Below are 19339 nucleotides of genomic sequence, written 5' to 3' on the forward strand. Positions count from 1 at the left end.
ATCCACATTTATGGTAGGTACACAACTGTCCTTTTCTGTACTTTGTCTCCTACAGGCTGCTGAGAGGTGGTCTATACCTGGCCTACACAGTATCCTCTAATCCTATTCTGATGGACCTATTGCACATCCGCGAAACAAATAGAATTATAATTGCCCAGTCTATGTACCAACACCTCATCTGCAATATGAATAGGACCTGTTGGAGAGAAAGGTATGTGTCTCATAGACCACCCCTTCTTTTCTGTAGGACAGGCTTCCCTTCTGTGTGAAGCAGAGTACTTCCCTAACCCAATTCATGTGGCTTGGACCAGTGGATGGAAAAACAAAATTTCCCCCATCGTTCTTGGTGTTTCAACTGTTGCAGTTGTTACATTTGGGTTATCTGCCTGCAGGTAGCCCTCAGCCAGCCTGAATATCAAAGTCTTGGATTCTTGCGTTGGATGCTGTCTCTTCTTCCATGACGTCAGGTCGTCAGGGGTATAAAACATGCAGCCGGCGCCATTACATCAGTCTTTCTTGCCTCCCAGTGCCTGAAACAGAAGCAGTTCGCAAGTGCCGGTCGGCAGACTCCTGAAATTTTCGTTTTTGAGTTTCAGAACCGAAGTTTTCAAAAAAGCTAAGTACCCCGTTAGGGATCCTTTTTCTTGCTCTTAACCGATGTCAGTAAAAGTTGACAATTGTCTTACCTGTGGAAAGTAAATACCTCAAAGATTTTCATTCATACTGCATTCCTTGCTTAGGCCCAGACCACAACGCCCCTTGCTGTCGGTTTTGCGCCTTATTCAACCCCTGAACTATTCGTCATCTGTCTATTTTTGCAGCAAATTATTTTGGTACTCGATATAACTACCCAGAAATGGCTTCGGTAAACCATCAGACTACCGACATTCCGAAAAAACGTAAGGATAAAGACCGAGACAGACCGCATAGGTCCAAAACTGCTGACTATGCTTCCGTTAAGCTAGTTGCCAGTTCACCGGTACTGAGTCGCTTTCGCAGGCCCTAATACCCGCTACTTCGAATGGGTCTCAGTAGAGGCCTGTGAATCTGGAGTCCAGTATGCCACGAGATGATGCTTCGACTATGGAACCTGCGGATGTCTCTACCATTGGATGGGTCCAGAGCCGCTGTGCAGGCACCGGCTTCTGAGGGTATGTTTAGGGCTACAGATTTGCATTTTAAACAGACGCCATCTTTTTCATCCAAGCCTAAAACTCGACCCACGCCTAAAAAGCAGACGTCCAAACCGCATGGTCAGGCCCATATGCCTAAAAAACAAATGTTTAGAATGGCTGAAGACCTTATTACTTTAGGGGAAGTCGGCCTTCCCCCAAGAGACCTAGAACTGATTTTCGTAATTCTTCTGGTCAGGATTCTGATATTTCTGTTTCTTCAGATTACCAGGATTTGCCCTTGTCTACCTATGAGGACTCTGCAGAGGATTCCATTCCCTCTGCTTCCCCTCCAGAAGATTTTTCTTTTGGTGAAACCTTGCACACTCTTAGGGAGCATTTCCGCTGGGAATACCAGGATTACTATGACTCCAAAAAGAGGCTTAGGGAATTCTTACTCCTTCCTCAACACAGGCCTTTAGCTATCCCTCCTGCTCTGGACATTGTAGATGATGCCTTCCTGGAATCAATCCTGTCCCCAGACACTTTACCTCCAGCTCCCAGAAACTCTGACCAGTATTAGAGTACCTGACTCTGAAGTTCCTCTTCAAGAATCCTGTTGCGGATCCAGAGACCTTTTCCCAAGGACCAAAGGGCATTAAGGCTACTACTGCCAAAAAGCCTACCCCTTCTGATAGAGATGCTAGAGCCCTGGACAGATTGGGTACAAAGGTATACACTTCTGCTACTTTGGCCATTAGGGCTTTAAGTTGCCAATTTCATATGTTAAAGTACCAGCCGCATATTATGGGATAACTTAAACAGAAAATGATATGCCACAGTGGTACGGCGGTAGCGTTGTTACCTCACAGCAAGAGGTTCTCCCGTTCGATTCTCTGCTGGGCTTGGGAGTGCCTTCTGTGTGGAGTCTGCATGTCCTCCCCGCGGTTGGGTAGCGCTCGAAAGACATGCGTGCGTAAATGGGCGTGCCTCCGTTGAAGGTTGGGTGTCGAGCTGGCATCACAGCGTTTCATAAAAATCTACTGCCAATCATTAGCGAACCGGAGTTCTGCTGTGGCGACCCCTAACCTGGAAAAAAGCCGAAAGACAAACAACTTAAACAGAAAATGATGGTGATACCCGACTGTGCTTAAAAACAAAGAATTACAAGATTTAATGCATTCTGCTGAACAAGTTTGTAAACATATTTTGCAATGTGGTTTTGACTCTTTAGAAGAATCTTGCAGGGCTTCTGTCACTGGGTCTGTGCTTAGAAGGCATGCTTGGCTTAAGGAGCAAAACGTACCAGATCATGTCAAAGCTAAATTACTGGATGCTCCCTTAAACCAAGACCGCCTGTTTGGCAACAAAGCAGATGTCGTCCTCAAAAAGATGGAGGAAAAAGCTAAATCTGTGCAAACTGCTAAAGATTTCCTGCAAGTACAGCCTCCCAGATTTAGTAGGCATTGGCCTTCAAAGAATTGCTTTTTTCCAGTCTCTTCCAGACCTTCAGTCCAAACCCAGGAACAGCAGACCACCTAGGTTACAGTCTCGGGCTACACACAGGCCTAAGCAGTGGGGGGCTCCCACTTCCAAAGCAGAAAGTAGTAAGATGCCCCCCCTATACGGAAAAATGTCACAATGACTTGACCTTAATCCTTCCAAGCCCTGCTCAACTGCCTGCTCCCTTAGGAGGAAAGCTCACCCTGCATGCAAAAAACTGGGAACTCATTACCCAGGACAAATGGGTTTTAAATATAGTTTTCCAAGGATACAGATTCCACTTCCACACCCTACCAGACCTCCCAACCGTTCCGAATTACTCGGATTTGTGGCACCCCTTTCATTCGATTTTTTCTTTTGCTTTTCTAATTTTTAAAATATCCTGGCCGTCCCGCGCGCATCCATCGCGCGCAATGACGCCAGTGCCGTCAGGCTACCAGCCAGTCGGAATTGAGCTCAGAGCTTACATCATCATTTCGGCTGGCTGGCTGGCAGTTTATGGCGGGGATTGCAAAGCGCCGATTCCGTGAAGCTGGGATTAATGTCAGGCAGAGCTGGGAATGGATTAATGGTAGCAGCCGACAGCAACAGCAGCGCTGCATGGGCAACACAGACACAGAAGAGGGCTTGGGAATGGATACAGACTGCGGGAAAATCGTGTATAACTTTGCAGAGTCCAGCGTCCACATCTCCAGGTAAGAACATTCATTGTTCTTGGCTTCTCTATTATTTTAAATGTTGGCTGGGCATTACCATTTTACCTGCTACTACTATTGGGCCGCTGACTAGGCATTACCCTTTTAGCTGCTACTGTTGAGCTGCTCGGTTTGCTCTTTGGTTGTTTGTTTTATCTCCTGAGCTGGCTGTTCTTTCGATTATCTGCTGCTGCCGTGAACATGTTTAATTTATCTGCCGAGTTGGGCTGGGCTGTCCATCATTTCTTTATTCTGAGCTAGCTATGTGTTTTTAATTATTTGCTGAATTAGAGCTGTGTTTTTAAATGCTGATGATTTATCTGCCAAGTTAGAGCTGCCCACTATTTTTTATTCGGAGCTGTGTGTTTTTAATTATCTGCTGAATTAAGTTATTTCTTTATTCTGAGCTGTGTGTTTTTAAAGCAGGTATAGGCTGTGGCTGTTTCAATTATGAGTTGTGTGTGTGTTTAAATTCTCTATTTATCTGCTGCTACCGTGAGCTTGTTTAATTTTTCTGCCGAATAATATTCAGGAACTGCCTTTTGAACTCTTCATAAACTGCTGATGCATTTGATGTTTCAAAATGTTTAGTTTTTTTTTTTTTTTGATATTTTAGAGTAGAGACCTATGCCATACACTCTGTCTTGTATATTATGGATAATACAGGGTTTTCTTCTAATGTTGGTAACCCATGATCTACTGATGTGAAGTTAGTATGACAAACCAGCAAATTTACTTTGCTGTTAGTGTGTATAGATGTAAAGTGCAGTGTTTGATTTTTTTCATACATTTATCTCCTGTTTTTTCCTAAAATACTGATGATATTCATTCTTGGCTACCATTGCTATTTATTTATTTTTATGAACTGAGGTTTGCAGTTGCATTTCTGTTTGTTCGTTGCACTTATTTGTGTTTCTTTTGATATCACAGTTAGACTTTACAAATTCGAGCTCGTCTTACTAACCTTCAAGGGCAACCAGCACTTTATTTGTAGATGAAACAGTGAAATCTAAAGCTGTTTGCTAGCAACAGTCTCCATTAGTTACAGAGCTCTTTAATGTGGAATTATTTAGATGACTGACTTCTGCAGAGATTGTGTAAATTTACTGATACTTGTGGATTGTAGAAGCTTAAGTAAACTCTTATGATGGAAATGCTCTGAATTGAGCAGTTTTGTCATTATTGGTTCATGCATTTTGTCTCAGTTTACTGGAAAAATGTTAACAATAAATGTAAAATGCGCTTTAAGAACTGTGCTGTATTGTACAAGGAATATAATATAATTTAGTACAGTCAGGAAGGTGTATCATAGAAAATATGTTTGGTGTGCAAACTGCAACAGCCCAAAGGTAATCTCTGCCACTGGTCAGATGCATTATGTTTGAATGCAGGTTTCAATGCTGTTTCAGTGAATGTGAGTTTCAAGAGAAGCTTTTAATGCAAAAGTCTGTTTTCACTGAGACTTGTGTTGCTTTGTTTGGCAAATATCTGACTATCTGAATAATCATTGTACAAGTAAAGCGGACACTATGCACATTAAGACTGTCTGTGTTAGCTCAACAGGTAGTATACGAAGGCTGTGGGTTCTAGTTAGTATGCAGATGGATTGCTGATAATATGAATCTGTTATCAGTTTGCCATCCATTCCCTATTGCAATATTACTAGTAGCTTATTTTCTTTTAATGTAACACAGGCAATGTATTCAAGGGCCACAGGCACTTTATTTGTAGATGAAACAAAATATAAAGTTGTTTCTTTGTTAGTTCAGATCTCTAATGTGGAATTGTTTGAGTTTTGCATTTTCTTTAAATGTGGGTTTCAGTGCTATTTCAATGAATGTGAGTTTTTTAATGCTAAGTCTATTTTCATTGTCAGACTGCATTGGTTGGTTTAGCAGATGTCTTTGTTTATGCTATAAAATGTAAAAAATCGCTTCAAATGCTCAAATGAAAACCAAATAATCACTGTAGAAGTAAAGCAGTGTGCACATTACAGTGTTTATGGTAAATGGGGTGAAATAAAGTAATGGGACATTGGAATCACACCCGGGCCATTTTTTGGTTATTTGTTCTTCAGTTTGAGTTTAAAAGCTGATATCCCACAATTCCATTGGGGCGCGGGTTACATAATTATGTATGTAAATTTTATGTTAATCATTGTACAGATTTGTACCTATTTTTCATGGGCCTTTGCCCAGATTTTTGATGTTTCCAGGTTGAGAGGTATGCACCCTACCAAACCCAAACAGTTGGCCAGACCTACCTCCAAATCATTGGGGAGAAGCTCAACAGCAGGTTCTCTCTCTTTTAAGTATCAGGGCTATTCAACCTGTCCCAGCAGAAGAAAGGGGACAAGATTTTTATTCAAGACTTTTTTCCTGGTACCCAGAAAAGACGGCTCCTGGCGTCCTGTCCTGGACCTCTGTATTCTAAACACCTTTTTGGTAAAGGAAACTTACCTGCACATTCCAATAAGGGAATCTTGCAGGAAATACCTACGCTTCAGGGCAGGCTCCATGCACTTCCCTTTGTCTTATCTACTGTGCCCAGGGTATTCTCAGTGTCTAGCTCCAGCCATTGCATTTTGCAGGCAGAGAAATATTCAGATATACCCATACCTGGACGATTGTCTGATTCGGGCAGAAAGCTAGGACTTGCTATTAAAACTTCTGGTATTCATAAAGAAATTTCTAACCTCAATGGAGTACACCATAAATGAAAAGAAATCTCACCTAGTACCCTGCCAAGAGATTGTATTCCTGGGCGCAAGCTTAACACAGCTTCCCAGATGGCTTCTCTCACGCCAGAGAAACAAGAACCTACTTCAAACTACTGGCCACAAAGACACAGCTATCTGCAAGGAAATTTTTGCAAGCCCTGGGGCTCATGATTTCTTGCATTCTACTAATTCCATATACAAGACTGCATATGAGGAAACTACAATGGTATCTAAAAAGCCTGTAGTGTCAACATTCTCAGGACCTGGAATCAATGATTCCTATCATTCCCTGTATAAAGACAGAGTTCCTTTGGTGGGCAGAGGCCTGCTATCACAACAAGGGGCTCCCTTTCACTTTACCCCCCTGCCGCCCAAACCCTAACAGATGCATCAGACTTTGCATGGGGGGGGGCTCACTTGGCAGGGCAGTGCATTCAGGGCAAATGGAACCAGAGTCAGATGCACCTGCATATCAACCAAAACAAAATGTTAGCTGTACAGAATTCACTGACAGCCTTCAAAAACAACATCCTTCCAGGACAATTATTTCTAAAGACAGACATCACCACAGTTATGTGGTACATAAACAAGCAGGGAGGAACCCACTCGTACCCTCTCTGCAGACTAGCCATGGCTCTGTGGAACACAGCCTTGAGATACTAAGTGCACCTACAAGCTCAATTCCTGTCAGGCAAGCTAAATTCACTGACAGATGACCTAAGCAGAAATCTCATGGACCCACACGAATGGAAACTGAAACCAAAAATATTCAACCTCTTGAGAAACAAATGGGGGACTCCAAAGTTAAACCTGTTTGCCTCCCCTCAGAACTACCAATTGGAAAAATTCTGCACAGGGACTTCCCACAGTCAAGCTTGGAAAGTGTATGCCCTGTCCTTTACCTGGAAAAGCCTCTCGGTTTATGCCTTCCCCCTCTGCCTCACAGCTCGAAGGTTCTGCTAAAGATCAAACAGGACAAGCCAAGGACAATACTGATTGCACCAGACTGGCCTCGCCAGCACTGGTACCCCCTCTTGAGCAGTATGGTACTGCTGGAACCATGGCACCTACCTCAGACACCTTCCCTGCTGTCCCAGCAGGTGGATCAGATACTGCACCCTCAGCTTCAAACCCTGAATCTTGCAGCCTCACTAATTCCTTGAGCTCTGCAATAGCATCCCTCAGTAAGCAGGTGCTAGATGTCATTCCGGAAGCAAGGAGGCCTAGTACTAGAAAATCCTATGCTGAAAAGTGGAAAAGATACTGTTCCTGAAGCCAGACTCGGGATGGACACAACGGTACCCAGTTTACCAAATATTCTTCAGTACGCAACAGAAGTGCTGTACAAGGGCCTATCCTCCTCATCAATTAAAATTCATGCCACTGCCATTTCAGCACATTATAATATTGAACCTCCCCTCTTCTCTCACCCCCTGCTAAAGCAGTTCATCAGAGGGGCTAAAAATTTAAGACCCCCCCCCCCAGGCGAGCCCCTACTCCAGCCTGGGACCTTAACTTTGTATTTGAAAAGCTCACTATCCCTCCATTTGGACCAGCTGCAACTGCAGAGATAAAATTCCTTTCTGGGAAAACGGCCTTCCTTCTAGCCATCACTTCAGCAAGAAGAGTGTCTGAATTACAGGCCCTCATGGCAGTGGAACCCTTCATTATATTCCATGCAGATAGGGTTTCCCTCAGGACCAATCCTTCCTTTATGCCCAAGGTGTGCCGTCGTGTGGCCCTAAATCAGTCCATTCATTTGCTTACTTTTTTCCCTAATCCACAAAACAAAGGAAAATTAATACTGCACTCTTTAGACGTGCACATACAGCTTAGATTTTATTTGGAGAGGACTAAGCCTCTCAGAAAATCTGAACAGCTGCTAGTTGGCTTTGCTGCAGGGGCAGAAGGGAAGGCCATTTCGAAGCAAACCATTTCTAAATGGATAGCCCATTGCATTCATTTCTGCTATAAGCAACATAGAAAACGTACCCCACAGGGGATAAGATCACATTCCACCAGGGCTGCATCTACCTCTGCAGCCTTTCTCAGAGGAGTCCTTACCAAGGACATCCTAGAAGCTGCTACCTGGAGCTCTGTACATGCATTACCACATGCCCATTTTTTTCTAAATCCAGAGCTGGCTTTTGCCACTGCAGTCTTGCAGGGCTTAATAGCTGGCCCTATTGCTATTTAACTTCCTCCTCCCTTCCTTAGCTTAGGGAACCAACTTAGGGAATCAACCCAAATGTTATGACTGCATCATTGAAATACGAAGAACATAGTACAGTTGTGTACACTTACCATAAATGTATATATTAGAGTGTATTCACTGTTGCAGTCTTGGTTACCCTCCCTCCAGCCCCCCGGACTTCTCTTGGCTTTACCTTTCCTTCTAGTTTTAAGCTTTCTGGTGTATTTGCTTTTTGATGGAGGTGTAACATATATAATTGCTTCCCATTGTGGGGGCACCTGACATCTGGGGCAAGAAAAACTGATGTAATGATGTCGGCAGCTGCATGTTTTATACCCCTGACGACCTGTCGTCCTGGAAGAAGAGACTGCATCCGACGCAGGAATCCAAGACTTTGATATTCAGGCCGGCTGAGGGCTGCCTACAGGCAGATAACCCAAATGTAATGACTGAAACAGTGAATACACTCTAACATCTACATTTATGGTAAGTGTACACAACTGTACTATCTGGCACCTGTCTCTAGTGGACAGAGGCAGCTTGCAAATGCTTGACCAACTATGCACTAGCCTACATATACCCTGTAAAATAATCCTAGGGTATCAGAAATGTCAAGAAATACCTCACAGAGGATTACTGGCCTCAAACAGATGCCCTACACAGACAGTGTCAAAAAACTCCAGCTTTACTCCGTCGCATATCGCCTACTCAGAGGCGATCTCTGCCTAACATACAAAGCTATGTCAAACCCAGAGATGTTGGACATGCTCCACTTAAAGAAATTCCAATCCCTCCGAGCTACACACTCTAAGGACCTAAACCTTGTCACCACAATAAACAGAACATGCTGGAGGGATAGGTTTCTGTCCCAGATACTTCCCATACTCTGGAACAGACTACCTATCTGTGTCAAACAGAGCTCCTCATTAGCACTCTTCAAGAAAAATCTTGATTGGATGGGAAATAGGAAGTTCACCCCAGGGATCACTTCTGTGGCTCTGCTTGACAGGGGCACAGAAAAATATTTTTTTTGGGTGGCAAAAGCCAGGGTACATTTTTGGCTAGGCTTATATAGACCCTAGGGCCAATAGCCTAGTACCTACCTATGAACCTAAGTACATCTGGGAAACATGGCTAAGCATAAAAAGGCCCCTCAGGGGGGTCATTAGCCTAGTAATCTGCTATGACTCTATATACCTTCTAATTGCCTTAAGAAGTTCCTGTGTAAATCAAAGCACTTGTAGCCAAGGGATGAGGAGGATGTTGGGGTGGATTCCCATTACCAAATTTTTGTCTTGATTGCCATAACGTTGGAAGAATGTTGTGTGTGATGCAGCGGCATAACAGCTAGCCTAAAGAGTTAATTCTCTCTTCACCCCAGAGAAGACTACAAAGACATGTAGGGTTCCTTTCAAACCTCCTTGTTGAGGTGCAACAGTATTTCATGGGATAATCTCTTCTTTGTAGATCTTGTCCCTATGAAAGCAGACAGAGTTGTCTGGCCCGTCATGTAGTGGTCATTTAATGTATCTTTAAGACAATAACTACTACAAGTAGAACATGTGCTGTATCTGTGTGCCTCTGTTCTTTGATTTGTGTAGTCTGTCTCTTAGAAGATGGTTGTTTTTTAAAATTTTCCTTCAACATTTGTTTCACGAAGATGTCTGAAAACTTGCCTATAGACTTGACATGGCAGTGTTCATATTAGAAAATGTTGCACTTACTGATACAGTTAACTGCAAAACAACACACTGTATGACATTAACAACTATTTATTTTACTTTTCTGTCCTTTATTTAGACGAGCACCTGGATATTGTTTTGTGGATGTTTTGGATAATGCCACTGTCGAACGCTGCTTAAACCAATTGAATGGGGAGTACATGCCGGGTTCTAATCCTGTAAGTTATTTTTTGATATGATTAGTTTTGTTAAAAAGTAGAACATTTCTGATGTACAACCTAGAATGTTGACTTGTCTGCTATTAGAAGCAGGAAATTAAAAAAAGGCATAGTTTGTATAATTGTGGATCTCCTGAAGAGTTGTTTTTTTTTTCTTATGAGCAGCTTCATACTTTGATGTGGAGACTGCATACCCTGCTTTTCTGTGCATGATCGTTGGGTTTCCTTTCACATCCTAAAGACATGAGCTAGAAAAGTTTGTGACCCATCAAATAAGTTATTAGGTAGGTGGTTTAATAAGTCTCATCCAGTGATGGGCCGACTTCCTGTCCAGAGTTAGTCTGAAGTAGGTGGATTGGACACTATAAATTGGCCATAGGTGAATGTGCAAAAAAGTGAGCGGTACCGAAGAGCAGCAGTGTCGCTGCTAGCTAGCTACCTGGCGGTGTCTTGGCTCTAGATAGTCACTGTTAGTGACACCCTGACCTCATGTGTAAAAATGGGAAAAAGGGTGATGGATGGGTATACGTAGTGTATGTGTTTAGTATCATAAAGTATGCATTTGGTTTAAAGAAGTTGCATATTTTGCCCACGATATGAGGGATTGTCTGACACCCAAGACAGTTACATTTCATTTCTTTATCAAGTTGGGATCTGAGTTTTTTGAACAATTCAAAGTCATTTGGTTCATTCAATTCTTCAGGCGGAGTATTCCAGCTTGTTGGTACTACCTTTGAAAAGGCTTTTTCAGTGTTTGCCTGTAAATGAGGGTCTGTCAGGATACAGCCCCTTAAGTGTTTGTGGTTAGGCTCATTGAAAACAATGATGTTCTCTAGTCATATCTCACCTTCGTTCTTACATATGGGTTCGGCTCCAACTCGGCCTATTACTAAGCTCAAAGTCTCTTAGTTGGCTTGTGGCTAGGTAGGTATCCCATAGTGCACTAGTACAATCCTCAGATCTCGTTTACCGCGTCTACGAGTTTAGAAGTGCTTCTTGCTTGGCCCTAACCTTAAGATCTCCAATTCTGCAGAGATCCAGATCGCCTACCCTGTCATACAGATCCTCCAGGAGCATGTCAGAGGAAGATGTGGCGAGAGTAGTGCTTAGAATCCTGAAGTAGTCTGCCTTGACCAAATTGTTGGCTCCGACCCAGTCGGTTCCGGAGCCACCCGAGTCCATCCCCCCTGTTGTGGTTCCTCCTCCGTGCCATGTCAGGCCTTTGGAGCAGGAGTGTTCGTTGCCACTGGTTGTGGAACCCTCCGTTCCAGCTCCTCTTGAGACTGTCTCTGAGACTAATTCTGCTCTGACACCCTCGGCACCGTCCGTGGTGTCTAGGAGTTGAAGCTCACCGGTTAACCCTGACAGGGACACTTGGACCCGAACCTCTTCGGTTCCGAGTCTCCCTCTCGGTGCATTGGCTAGGGTGAGCTCGGACCTTACATCCGTCTCGGAGCCGGTCGCTGTGGAGCCGATGACTTCCTCCCTTTCCTCAGAGCCGAGGCGGTCCTCGGAGCCGGAAAGATCTGTTTTTGAGATGGGAGTGTGCTGTTTCGCTCATCAGCTCCACACAAGGGTATCGATGCTCTTTCCCCACGGGCACTAACCTCTGTTTCAGCACCTACTCACACTCTTGACAGCAGAGACCCACAGCCTCAGGATCCCCCGATTGGTGGCCCCCAGTCTTCTGAGACCTCCCCAGAATACCCTTCTGAGGAGCTTCCTCGGAAGAGGACATGCAAGAGGAAGCATGTAGACTCCCCGGATGAGTCCATTACCTCCGACACTGACCTCGAGGAGTCAGAAGGGTCCCAAAGTCATCCTCGGACATCTTAGAGATCCTTAAACTGAGAAGCGGCTGGCCCACTGTCGCCCCTTCTGATGAGTCAGTGTACCAGAAGGCTTTCAGGTCTCAACCTTCAGCCTCTCGGGTGTCTCCACCTTTTGATGAACTTTTAGATGTTCTTCGTGTTTCACTGTTGCAGTCATTACATTTGGGTAATCTGCTGGCAGGTTGCCCTCAGTCGGCCTGAATTCCAAAGTCCTGGGTCCTGCGTCGGCTGCTGTTGCCCCTTCCCTGACGTCAGGTCGTTGGGGGTATAAAAGAAGCAGTCGATGCCATTTTCTTTAGTCGTTCTTGCTGCGCGGTGCTCGAAGCAGAAGCAGTTCGCAAGTGCCGGTCGGCTCCTGAGATTTTCGTGTTCGAGTTTCAGATGTGAAGTCTTCAATAAAGCTAAGTACCCCATTGGGGAAACTTTTTTTTCTTGTTCCAGACCGATGTCAGAAAAAGTAAGTAATTGTATTTCTTGTGGAAAGCAAATACCTCATAAGGATTTTCATTCTTACTGTATTCCTTGCCTAGGCCCTGATCACAACGTTTCTGGTTGTCAGTTTTGTGCTAGATTTAATCAACGCACTATTAAGCGTCGGTATGATTTTGCTTTAAACTATTTTGGACGCCGGTTTAATTATCCAGAAATGTCGTCTGATAGCCATCCGACTACCAGAGTTCACAAAAAGTGCAAAGAAGAGAGAGATAGACAACCGAGGCCCAAAATCGACAAAGCTTCTCCTAAGCCAGTCACCAGTTCGCTGGGTCTCGGTGAGGTGCTTTCGTAGCCCCTGATGCCCACTACTCCCACGTGGAGTCGGCCATGCCGCTGGAAACTCAAGATATTGGAGCCTCTGATACTATTCCTTCAGATGGGTCCGGAGCCACTGAACAGGCACTGGCTTCTGAGGGTGTATTCAGACCTAAACATCTTTACATTAAACCGACTTCAGCTTCAAAGGCAAAGACTAAAGCACCTTCTAAAGCAAAGAAACAAACTCAAGAGCCACGTGGTCAGGCCTCTATGCCCAAAAAACAGATGCTCAAAATGGCCGAAGACTTGATTACCTTGATCCGGGATTCCCATCCCCCTCCTGATAAGAGGCCTAGGCAAGAGACTGACTATGAATCTTCAGATCAGGTTTACATTTCTTCTGATTGCTCTTCTGATCAGGAATACTCTTTCCCCCCATGAGGATTCTGATGCTGAAGAATCTATGCCTTCAGCTTCTCCTCCGGAGGACTATTCTTTTGGCGAAACCTTGCATACCATGAGGGAGCACTTCCACTGGGAGAGCCAAGATTTTTCAGAATCTAAAAAGAGGCTCAGAGGTTTCCTTTTACTACCTCAACACAGGCCACTAGCCATTCCACCTGTTAGACATTGTAGATGATGTGTTTTTGGAGTCTAGTTTTACCCCTGACTCCTTACCTCCAGCTCCTGTTAAGCCTGACAGATATTACAGGGTTCCTGGCTCTCATAAATTCCTTTTTAAAAACCCTGCTGCAGACCTAAAAACTATTTCTCAGGGTCACAAAGGAGTTGAGGCTTCTGCTGCAAAAACCCTACCCCCTCTGACAGAGATTCTAGGGCACTGGATAGATGGGGACAAAAGGTTTACACATGTGCTACCTTGGCTATAAGGGCCTTAAACTGTCAGTTTCATATGCTCAAATATCAGCAACATGTCCTGGCATTGCTTAAATAGAAAATGTTAAACTCTGAATGTGCAGAAAACAAGGAAATGCAGGATTTATTGCATGCAGCTGAACAAGTTGGAAAGCATACTTTGCAATGTGGTTTTGATTCTTTGGAGGGCCTCCTGCAGGGCCGCAGTTACGGGCTCTGTAATTAGGAGGTATGCTTGGTTAAAGGAAGAAAATCTGCCTGATCATGTCAAAGTTAAATTATTAGATGCACCTTTACAGCATGATACTTTGTTTGGTGTTAAGGCAGAAGGTGTTGAAGAAAATGGAGGATAAATCTATGCAAACGGTCAAAGATTTTTTTTTACAAGTACAGCCTCCTAGGTTTAGTAGACACTGGCCAACAAAGAATTGGTCCTTTCCTGTGACAGACAGACCTCAAAGGGGCAGAACCAGATGCCCTAGAGGCAGATCCCAGGCGCAAGGTTCATACAGGTCAAAGCAATGGGGTGCTTCTACCTCCAAAATTGGAGAAGACAAATCACAACCATACAGGAAACGGTCGCAAGGACTTCCCCCTGCCTGCACCAAGCACTTATCTCCTGGCAGCACCCTTAGGGGGAAAATTAACACTTTTTCTCAAAAATTGGCACATTATAACCCAGGACAAGTGGGTTCTAAATATCATGTCACAGGGTAACAAGTGGGTTCTAAATATGTCACAGGGCAACAAGTTCCATTTCCATACTCTGCCAAAGGCAAACGGCTGGCCAGATCTGCCAAAAAATCAAAGGGCAGAGGCACAAATCAAGTCTCATCCCTCATGGACATGGGGGCCATTCAACAAGTTCCAGAGCAAGAGCAGGGACAAGGATTTTACTCGACTGTTCTTGGTACCCAGAAAGGACAAGGCCTGAAGGCCAATACTGGACCTATCTATTCTGAACACATTCCTGGATATACCAAAATTCAAGATGTTGACTTTGCAGCAGCTTCTGCCCATGTTGGGCAAGAAGCTTGGCTTGTGACTTCAGACCTAAAAGAGGCATACCTGCATGTCCCAATCAGACAAATATGCCAAAGATACCTCAGATTCAAGGCTGGCTCAATGCATTACCAATTCTCTGCACTGCTCTTTGGCTTATCTACTGCGCCCAGGGTCTTTACAAAGTGCCTGGCACCAGTAATTGCATTCTGCAGACAGAGGAATACAGATGTATCCTTACTTGGACGACTGTCTAATTCAAGCAGAGAACAAGGACATTCTTCTACAGCATCTGGCGTTTGTGAAAAGCCTTTTAACATGCCTAGGGTACACAGTCAACGAAAATAAATCAAAACTACTACCCTCTCTAGAGATAATATTCCTGGGTAGGCAAGCTTAAATACAACTGCCCAGATGGCTTATCTCATGCCAGACAAAGGCAACTGACTACCTATTTCAAAATGTTGGCAAGAAAGGCCCAGTTATCTGCAAGAAAAGTTCTGCAGGCTTTGGACTTCATGGCATCCTGCATCCTACTAATTCCATATGCAAGACTGCATATGAGGAAACTTCAATGGTACCTAAAAAGTGTTTGGACTCAACATTGCCACAGCCTGGAAACTATGATTACTCTCATTCCCTGCCTGCAACAGGAGTTTCGATGGGCAAAGGCTTGTCACCAAAACAAGGGACAGCCATTCACATTACACCCAGCCAGGCAGACACTAACAACGGATGCTTCAGATTATGCCTGGGGGGCCCACATGGCAGGCAGATGCATTCAGGGCACATAGACTTCAAACCAAATGCATCTACATATCAATCAAAAAGAGATGCTAGCTGTTCAAAATGCCCTGACAGCCTTCAAGGACCTACTTCATCCAGGACAATTACTGATAAAGACAAGACAACACCATGGTCATGTGGTATATAAACAAGCAGGGGGGCACACATTCTTGCCCCATTTTCAGACTAGCCATGTGGGACACATCATTGACTTACCAAGTACAGCTGCAGGCACAATTCCTGCCAGGAAGGAAAAATACTCTGGCAGACGAACTAAGCAGAAACCTCATGGATCCCCACGAGTGGCAGCTGGATCCACAAGTCTTCAAAAAGGAAATGGGGATGCCCGGACATAGGTCTATTTGCCTCCACTCACAACTACCAACTAAAAAGATTCTGCACAAGGATTTATCACAGACAAACATGGAACGTGGATGCCCTATCAATATTATGCCTTTCCCCCTCTGCCTCTCCTCCCCAAGGTACTCCTAAAGTTCAGACAAGAGAAGCCAAAGATGATACTGATTGCCCCAGACAGGCCCCGCCAGTACTGGTATCCAATACTAAGGAACTTGTCTCAGTGCCCAGCTTGGACCTTACCTCAAATACCTCATCTACTGTCCCAGCAAAACAATCAGATCCTGCACAGCCAACTCAGAACTTTAAACCTGGCAGCATGGCGGATAATGTAGTCTTACAAAACGCACCTCTCAGTAAAGCTGTGATGGATGTAATTTTGGAAGCCAGAAGGCCTAGTACTAGAAAATCTTATGCTGGAAAATGGAAGAGATTCTGTTCTTGGAACCAGGCACAAGGAACTGATACAGCTGTGCCAAATATTCCTCAGATTTTGCAATGCTTAACTGAGATGCTGGACAAAGGCCTATCTTTTTCATATATTAAAATTCATGCCTCTGGTCGCTCTGCATTGTAATGAGCCGAAATGGCAATCTTTTTTTTGTCCTCTCTTATTAAAGCGGTACCTCAGGGGGTCAAAAAATTTAAGGCCTCCAAGGAGGTCACCAATGCCTGCATGGGACCTCAACTATGTCTTGGAAAAACTCACCCTGCCTCCTTTTGAGCCAGCTGCTACTGCTGATGTAAAGTTTTATCTTGGAAAACAGCTCTGCCCCTAGCAATAACTTCTGCAAGATGAGTTTCAAAGCTGCAGGCACTCATGGCTGTAGAACCTTTTGTCATTTTTTTTATCCAGACAGGGGGTCTCTGAGGACAAACCCAACATTTATGCCTAAGGTGGTGTCCAGTTTGGCTCTTAACCAAACTATTCACCTGCCAACTTTATCCAAATCCACAGAACAAGGGGGAGAGAATTCTGCATTCTTTGGATGTACACGGACAGCTTGGATTCTACTTGGACGGAACCAAAGTGTTCAGAAAGACAGAGCAATTACTAGTGACATATGCTGCAGGATCACAAGGAAAGGCCATCTCAAAGCAGACTGTTTCAAAGTGGATAGGCCACTGCATTCGTTCCTGCTATGTACACCATGGCAAGCCAGTGCTTAAGGGCATTAGGCCACATTCAACCAGAGTTGCAGCCAGTTCAGCAGCCTTTCTCAGGGGAGTACCTACCAAGGACACTTTAGAGGCTGCTACTTGGAGCTCAGTGCACACCTTTACAAAGCACCATCATCTGCCACTCTACTCTAAATCCGGGGCAGGCTTTGCCACTGCAGTTCTGCAGGGCCTCATAGCCGCTCCTAATGCTGTTTAGCTCCAGCCTCCCAACCTATAGCTTTGGGACTCTACCCAAATGTAATGACTGCAACAGTGAAATATGAAGAACATAGTACAGTTGTGTACACTTACCATAAATGTAGATGTTAGAGTGTATTCACTGTTGCAGTCCAGGTTACCCACCCTCCATCCCCCTTTTCTTCTGTTGGAACCTATGTGGTGTATTTGCTTCTAGATGAAGGTAAAGTTTATACTGGTGCATGTTGGTCTGGGGCAAGAAAAAACTAAAGAAAATGGCGTTGGCTGCTTCTTTTATATACCCCTGATGACCCGACATCAGGGAAGGGGTGACAGCAGCTAATGCAGGACCCAAGACTTTGGAATTCAGGCCAACTGAGGGCAACCTGCCAGCAGGGTTACCCAAATGGTAATGACTGCAACAGTGAATACACTCAAACATCTACATTTATGGTAAGTGTACACAACTGTACTATCTCATTAGTCAGAAGGTGTGGGAGACTCTTGATGCCGTGGAGCCAGTTCCCAGAAGACCCAATAAATTTCTGTCTGCCCCCAAAGCGAGAGTTTTTGTCCAAGCGTGTGCCTGTAGATGCCATGGTGGTGGCACGGCCACTAAGGAGTTAGCGGAGACTTCAGCTGTCGAATAAGGAATCTTGAATGATGGACAGATGCAGGAAGCATAGCTTTTCTTCAGCAGCCTTCACTCTCCGATCGCTGAACTATCTAACACCTTTTACGAGGCTTCAAAGAGGTCTTAAGGAGTTAGGAGATGCTCTTCAAGGTACATCTACTGAAGGAGTCCCTGAGAAGGTGTCTGCTCCGTTGACCACCTTAAATTCCATTATGATCTCCTCCATGAGGCTGATCTCTTATGCAGCCAACAGAGCGAGCAAGGCAGCGGGTTCAGGAGTTTCCCTTAGTAGACACTCCTGGATGCGCTTACTTAATTTTGCGGAGCCGTTCAAGTCTACCTTTACCAGCGCCCCCTTTGACGGTTCTTCATTGTTTGGACCTAAGGTAAAAGATACACTCACCAGGTGCAGACAAGAAGGGAAAACTCTGTGCCGTGGGAGTATGTTTTACCGTCCCCTCTAGACCATATCCTAAGGGTCAGAGAGGTAGTAAGATGTGGTTCAAGAAGTCCCAGAGATTTTTCCCGGATGCACAGGGTGACTTCTCCTTCAGAGGCAGAGGAGGAGGAGCTAATGGTAGACGCCCTAGAGGCAGGGGCAGCCCGCAAAACCAGGGAGGCCATGATTTGTTTCAAGGCCAATCTGTATCAGCGCTCCTGATGTGGGGCCCAGCTGTGCTTCTCTGGAGCCAGTCAGGGGTCGCATTTCTTTATATCCAGAAGCCTGACTAAACATCCCACAAGACAAATGGGTACAAAGAATAATCACCAGAGGTTACTCCATACCCTTTTTTCTTCCACCTCACACTTCCAAGAAGATCCCAAATGTTCCACCTAATCACAGGGATCAAGCAACTGTAGAAATGAAAATGTTGCTCGCAAACAGAGTCATCCAAACTGTCCCCGCAGACCAGATAGGATTCGGAACTTGCTCCAAATTCTTTAGTGCCAAAACGTACAGGAGATTGGAGGCCCATCTTGGACCTCCGCAAACTAAACGAATCCATAAAGAAGACCAAGTTCTGGATGGTAACACTGCAGTCTATACTCCCTCTGTTAGGAAAAGACCATTGGATGTGCTCCATGGACCTCCAAGATGCATACTACTATATAAAAATGGTGTTCACCAAATGTATGGCGGTAGTGGCAGCTCACCTGAGACGTCTAGGATTCCAAGTGTTTCCGTATCTGGACAACTGGCTCCTGACTGCCTCCACCAGGCATCTACTCCTACAAACCAGAGATTCCACTATCCAACTTTGTTCCCAGTTGGGGATTACAATAAATTGAGAGGGCAATGAGGCAGACTTTTCCCCAATTTATTTTTATAGACACAGAAATAGACACGGTCCCCATGTTAGCTCGTCTACCTGCAGAAAGAGTGCAGAACCTCAGACAACAAATTCTCTGTCTATTTCCCCTGCAGAAAGTCAAGGCAAAGACTGTGCTGAAACTCTTGGGGACCATGGCTTCCACCATGTTGGTCCCTCTTGCCAGATTACATATGCGATTCCTCCAGTGGCTTCTATCGTCCCAGTGGTGCTTTCATCAACTGCCTCTATTTCACCACATTGTCATAACAGAATCTTGCAAAAAGAACCTCCTTTGGTGGATTCA

The 19339-nt window shown here is 44.7% G+C and overlaps 1 protein-coding gene across 3 annotated transcripts in view; it reads left to right on the top strand.

Annotated features, from left to right (window-relative positions):
- The window catches only part of LOC122796673 (serine/threonine-protein kinase WNK2-like), a 745557-nt gene that overhangs the window by 27869 nt on the left and 698349 nt on the right, over positions 1 to 19339 (top strand). The window contains exon 2 of one of the 3 annotated variants that reach the window (XM_044065344.1): positions 10024 to 10123. In XM_044065344.1, coding sequence (XP_043921279.1) covers positions 10095 to 10123 — 29 coding nt within the window. In that variant the 5' untranslated portion in view covers positions 10024 to 10094. Of the gene's footprint in view, positions 1 to 10023; positions 10124 to 19339 lie in introns of those variants that run through there. The other 2 variants (XM_044065347.1, XM_044065343.1) reach the window with 2 other exon arrangements.

This window comes from Protopterus annectens, chromosome 3.part0 (assembly GCF_019279795.1).
Source record: "Protopterus annectens isolate FY-2018-M chromosome 3.part0, PAN1.0, whole genome shotgun sequence".
NCBI lineage: Eukaryota > Metazoa > Chordata > Ceratodontiformes > Protopteridae > Protopterus > Protopterus annectens.